This window comes from Micrasema longulum, unplaced genomic scaffold, assembly GCF_059751315.1.
Source record: "Micrasema longulum isolate JH-2025_06_02 unplaced genomic scaffold, ASM5975131v1 h1tg001053l, whole genome shotgun sequence".
Lineage (NCBI taxonomy): Eukaryota > Metazoa > Arthropoda > Insecta > Trichoptera > Brachycentridae > Micrasema > Micrasema longulum.
The window spans coordinates 242,684-248,518 of record NW_028278241.1 but is presented as its reverse complement, the minus strand read 5'-3'; the positions used below and the strand labels follow the sequence as shown (position 1 = coordinate 248,518).

The window sequence follows — 5,835 nt, the reverse complement described above, 5'->3', positions numbered from 1 at the left end:
ACCTGAAAATATAATTAAATTTTGATTTGTTTGCATTGCCGATAAATCAAGCTGGTCCAAGAAAAAGTAAAAAAATTGAAAAGTATTTTCAGGCGATGCCTAGTTAAGTATGTAGGTGAAATAATTCCATCAGAAAAAAATCACCTTATGAGACTTTTACTAAACACAATTTTTGATTTTCCTAACAAAGATGATATCCCCTATACGTAGGTTTAAGGTAATCCATTCAATACGCCACTCCCTGTATGTAAGTATGTGGGTGAGAAACGATTTCACAGTCAAGTAGCATGAGTAGTATATGAATTTGTAAAGGAGGAATTATAAAAGGAAATTAAAAGAGAGCTTTGAAAATGTGAACGAAGTTGGTCATGATCTGATAAGCATTGAAAATTTTCAAGAAGGCTTAGTGGAGTGTCAGGCCTACAGAGTGAAGTCAAAAGAAGTGTGAGGGTTGGATGATCAGGCTTTGTAGTACAAAATACGGTTTTCAGATGAAAAAAAAGGTTTTTATTTTCATAATAATTTCATTAAATTTGAAACATCATCTCAATTCAATTTCAAGAAATGTTTTCCAAAATAAAAATTTCAACACAAAAATAGAATTAAACTAATCAGTAACTGAGGTTGTGTTAAATACTTTATCCGCTCATCTTATTGACAACGTCGTTGATCCAATTATTGTAACTCCAGACTCTGGTGAAGACGTCAGGGTACCCCTTGGCACAAGGGTACCCCCAAGAGACGATCCCGACCTGTGCTGAACCCTCCACCAACGGACCACCAGAATCACCCTAGAAACATCATGATTATACTCGTGAATTATAAATCGATCTTAGCTAACTAAAATTATGTAATGAATAAGAGATTCGATTTCTTCGGAGTGGGAGTTGTTCTTTTGTTACCTTGTAGGAGTATGAATAAAGTTGTGAATAAAAAAAGTGTTTATTCATAAGTATACAACAAGAGAGGATCTAAAAATATATTACTGGAAAAAAAATCAAAAGCAATATCCCAGAACTGCCTTTTAAACAATAGGGAATAAAGTTGTTCGAAGAAATGCCAGAAATAATAATAAATTTAAGTCAACATATATTTTTAATTCAATATTAAGATTGTATATGTAAAAAATACTGTGTACAATAGTGATAAATGATGTTAAAATATGTATGGACGTACATTAGACTATGTTAATCATGGAACTAAATGAAATAAAAAAAGGTTATATATACTGGTAAAGATATGTTCCTTCTAACTGCTAAAACTGTTGTGTGAGGATCTGGCGGGATAGTCGGCTGTGTCCTTGTTAGCGCGCGTTAGCTTAGTGATTAATAAATTACATAAGCTCATTCAGGAGAAGCCGGACAAACGACAGTGTTACTAATTATTTGTAACTATATTATATTATACTGAGCCTTCGTATTTTAAGAAAGTAACGTACTTTCAAAACCAGCTTAATATTGCTGAAATTACTATCAAAACCAGTACAAGTATTATTTTATTCATAACTTTTCATTATTTATTAAATTAATAGGATTTCGAAATGGCATAAACAAAAATAATACTTCGAACAAAACAAAACTATGCTACGGATATTTTAAAGACTAAAAATTTACACAGTTTGATCACATTTAACTATGTTCAATAAGAAAGGACAACAGAAATTGAAAATAAAACCAAGAAATTAAACCATCGCAATATCAGTTTTAAAATTACCATAGTTTTTTTGTTGATTATATTAAATATAATCAACTAAATTATTTTGAGCGTAGAATGTAAGATGATTTGGTTTACACAACAACAAAAATAATCGTTCTTATTATAAGGTAAACAAACTAATTTCCGCATGTACAAGTATTGAAATAAGGCAAGAAATAGGTTAAGTAATTTAAAGGAAGCATTACCAAAATTAGTAATTTAGATAAAGCACTTAATAAAAATTTAGGACTTGAGAGAGTGCGTTCATGAAAAGTCTTTATGAGAAATAAAAGTTTTATTAATACGTGAAATATTATGACTTACGTGGCAGGCTCCGCGTCCCTGTGACGTCAAAGTACAGATTTGGGTAGAAAAAACTTGGTTTACATTTCTAAGTCTGGATTTACAGTCGTTTGTGTTGATAGTTTGTAGAAAAATATACTGAAGATCGATAGCTGGGTTTCCTGGATACTAGAAGAAAGACAATTCATTATTCATTTTGTTTTTTATATGTTTTGTATAAAAAATATTCAATAAGGTAAAATAACAAAACACGAATGAAAGTAATAAGTATGTGCATTTTATTAACCTCAAAAATATGGTATTACTAAGAAATAGAGACTAAAATACCGACTAGGTTCAGACAGTTAGAGAATTTGTCATTTAAGTCTATAACCCCAAAAAAACCTGTTGCTTTGAAAAGACCTAGTCTTTTGATAAGTCTGTCTGAGATAAGATTGGTTTAATTAAAATTTTATTTATGATAAATGTTTTAAATTAGTTTACTGTCTTAAGTCGCGTTGCTCATTTTCTTCAGATGCCAGACATTCGCTACAGATGCCAGACCTTGCAAGAACTATGAAATATTGCACCGTGTTTGAGAATTAGAATAACATATCTTGGTAAAAGCATAACATACGCTTTGCTTTCCCCACCCTGTGAGGACTGTAGAGCTCCCCGGCTGGGTGTCAGCCGTAGGCAGGTCGATGGGTTTTACCAGAGCGTTGAAAGCAATAGGCTGACTCAGCATGATAAGAGCGATATCATTCCTCTGACTGTTCCTGTCATACTCGGGGTGGCGGATAACACTTCTTATCCCGTACCTGGTGCCTGTTTGTTTTATTTTGTTGGTTCCGACAACAACTGAATTTGGATTCGAACTTAAAACAAAAGAAAATATGTAAAGAATAAATAAATGTAACAGTTAAATTCTACAGGACAAAAATGTTATAGTTATCATAGGTGATTTTAAATAATAATAAGGAACAATGAACAAGTAAAATAAATCAACAAATTTTCATTATTGAGGTGACGTCAATACTTTCTGACAAATAATGTTTTTGCCTTTTAGAATACTTTTTATGATGGCAACAACTCAAATCATTACTTTCTTATCTGTACCTCACGTTTTAAAGGCTACCACTGTACCGGTACACCTTTCGTGTGGATTATTTATAATTTGAATTGAAGATGGTAAGTTGCTTTAAAAATGACAATTTTAATCATTTATCCTACCAATCTTGACAGGAATCAAACCCGAGACGATTTGAAGCTTAAAACAATAAAGGAATAGAAACATGAAAGCAACGAAAAGTTGGCTATTTTTCATAAAAACAACTAAATTTAAACTAAAATGAAATGACATCAAGAGATTATGAATACTCAATAGAACAGAGACAATATTGTTTAAAGATTAAAATGTGAACGTATGATCTACGAGTTCCAGCTTCATAAATGCACAGACTTCCATAATATCTATTAAAATGTATTTGTCTCGGCTGAGATTACTCTGCCACGCAATGAGCTGCCGTGAGGACCCAGAGCTGGCCGAGGATGCTGCCTCCGCAGAAGTGGAAATCACTGGAGTCTCTCAGGGAAGCCTGGTAGGGCGCGTCTCCGGGACTTGCCGTGGCTCCACCGACAATCTTTTGGTTCACCAGGTCGAAGGTCAAGGGCTGGTATTTTTTTGGAACAGATTCTTTTTCTAAAATAAAAATATATTTTAATTTTTTTTTTATAAATAAAATCATCATCTGTGTATTTTAGAGCTTCTGACTACCCTGCCATGGATGAAATAAAAAATAGAAACATAATGTGTCACCACTATATTATAAGAACCTCAAGTTTAAGAGGTTATTGACTAATTTTATTGGTGAAATTCGTCGCGGAGAGTCTGAGAGGTTGATAATAGCTAACAGATCTGATGGCCGACACATGATCTTATTGGATATGTTATTTATTGTTGAATGATTTTAATATTTCTTTATTGTATTTTGTAATTTAAAAAAAAAAAAATGCTGTTTTCATGTATAAATATACGAAAATTTATTTTATAAATTTCATTCTCACATATTTTATTTGGAAAAACAACAGTTCTACATATATATTTATAGTAAACAACACATATATTATATAAACTCAGAACCAATAACAGATTTCCACAAATATATATTTTTTTTTGTGTTTTTGGCTAAAAAAATCATGTGTTTTTGACTGTCTTAGAACACGGTAATTTTTTTCATATTACTGTAATACTTTTGTGCATATATTATATATATAATGTATTTTTTATTTAATTAAAAAAATTTTTCAATTACACATTTAAAAATATATCATCACATACAAAATCACATATAAAATTACATATGATATTTTTATATTTAAAGTTTCTACCTTTTAAATAGACTAAGATGTTCGTGACTAATGGGGAGTTTGTTTTCTAAATAAAGTTAAACATATAATTTTTGAAAACATGATAAATAATTTTGTGTTTCCAAAAATTTCCAAACCGAAACTACATGAAAATAATTGACGGCATTAATTAAGATATTAAAAGTAAAAAGTATTTTAAAAAACAGAAGTAATTTTACTGAAAACACATTCGTTAAGTTATACCAGTAATGTTTTAAGTATGTCCAAATGCTTGCAGACTGGCTGGATTTTCTCTCTAAAGAGTTGTTCATATTTAAATTTGTTGCAACAGAGAGGGAAAAAATGAAATTATTATTGTTTGTTTAAATTAAAATATAATTAGCAAGTAAATATTAGCATGGAAATTTTGATCACTGTGAATTAAATTATGTAAATTGAATAAGTTTTACCAATCGAATACAAAATATATTAAAATCATTTTACTGACAGCATAAAGAGCTAAACAAAAAGTGTTTTATTTTTATTAATTGTTTTTTCATCCGAAATTAAATTGAGAGCCTGGCATGAAAACGAACATTTATAAATTACTTTTGTTGAAAATTAAAGACATGAGTGAATGAAGGCGTTATGTTGCATTTTTTTTTAAATGTACATTTTTACATAAAAAACAGTTCTTTCTATGAAGTTTACTACATCATACAAAATAGCTTAGAGGAAACCAATTTTGAGAACAAAAAGAAAATATTTTAAGAACAGATATTTTAATAACTTTAACGAACTGACTATTGCCTTTATGGCTGTTATCCCCCCTTCAAAGTGAGCTCCTTGCTTTGTAAAGAAGTATCAACATAATGCAATTATTATTGTAAATATTATGGTAATATAATATGTGATATTATTTTTCCGTATGTAATTAAATAAAAAAACTACCAGGTTTTAAATCAAAATTTTAATTGATTAAATCAAATAAGTTTTTTTTTATAATTTACCCTGTTTTCCCAAAGCAATTTCCGCGCAGCTAACTGCCAACACAAAAGCCAGTATGTACTTCATTGTTGATTATTGAAACCGAATTGTGATGATTGTGAAACTTCCTCAGCTTTATATACGATTTTCCACACAACGCTAAACTGTGCATCGCTGTTAAACCATAATATATTATTAAGAGCTATAAATTATCCGAAAACTGGTTACTTTTATTTATCTTCTGTCCAAAATAAACGGAACAAGGGTTAATTAAATGATACGAAGACAATTAAAAAAGGTAAATTTTTCTTTAATTGTTTTATCTAATTAAAGGACCCTATTCTCACATACGTGATGTTATTTATTTACGAAGTAAATTGGTTATCAAATTTCGCGAGCGTTATCAGTTCATTTAAGGTTCAAAAACCTGTTTAAAACGTATTTTAAAGCGAAACATATGTATGTTTTGATCCAATTGAATTAATTGTGATTATGACCATTTTGTGATAAGAGTTATATTTT

The 5,835-nt window shown here is 29.9% G+C and overlaps 1 protein-coding gene across 1 annotated transcript; it reads right to left on the bottom strand.

Annotated features, from left to right (window-relative positions):
- Nucleotides 1-484: 484 nt before the first annotated feature.
- Nucleotides 485-5,414, bottom strand: LOC148277304 (chymotrypsin-2-like). The gene is made up of 5 exons (XM_088233070.1): nucleotides 5,337-5,414; nucleotides 3,484-3,679; nucleotides 2,615-2,855; nucleotides 2,020-2,166; nucleotides 485-791 (listed from the first exon to the last, which is right to left on the bottom strand). Exons 1-5 carry the CDS (start codon nucleotides 5,398-5,400, stop codon nucleotides 639-641), a joined length of 801 nt encoding a protein of 266 aa, XP_088089196.1. The 5' UTR covers nucleotides 5,401-5,414; the 3' UTR covers nucleotides 485-638.
- Nucleotides 5,415-5,835: the final 421 nt, after the last annotated feature.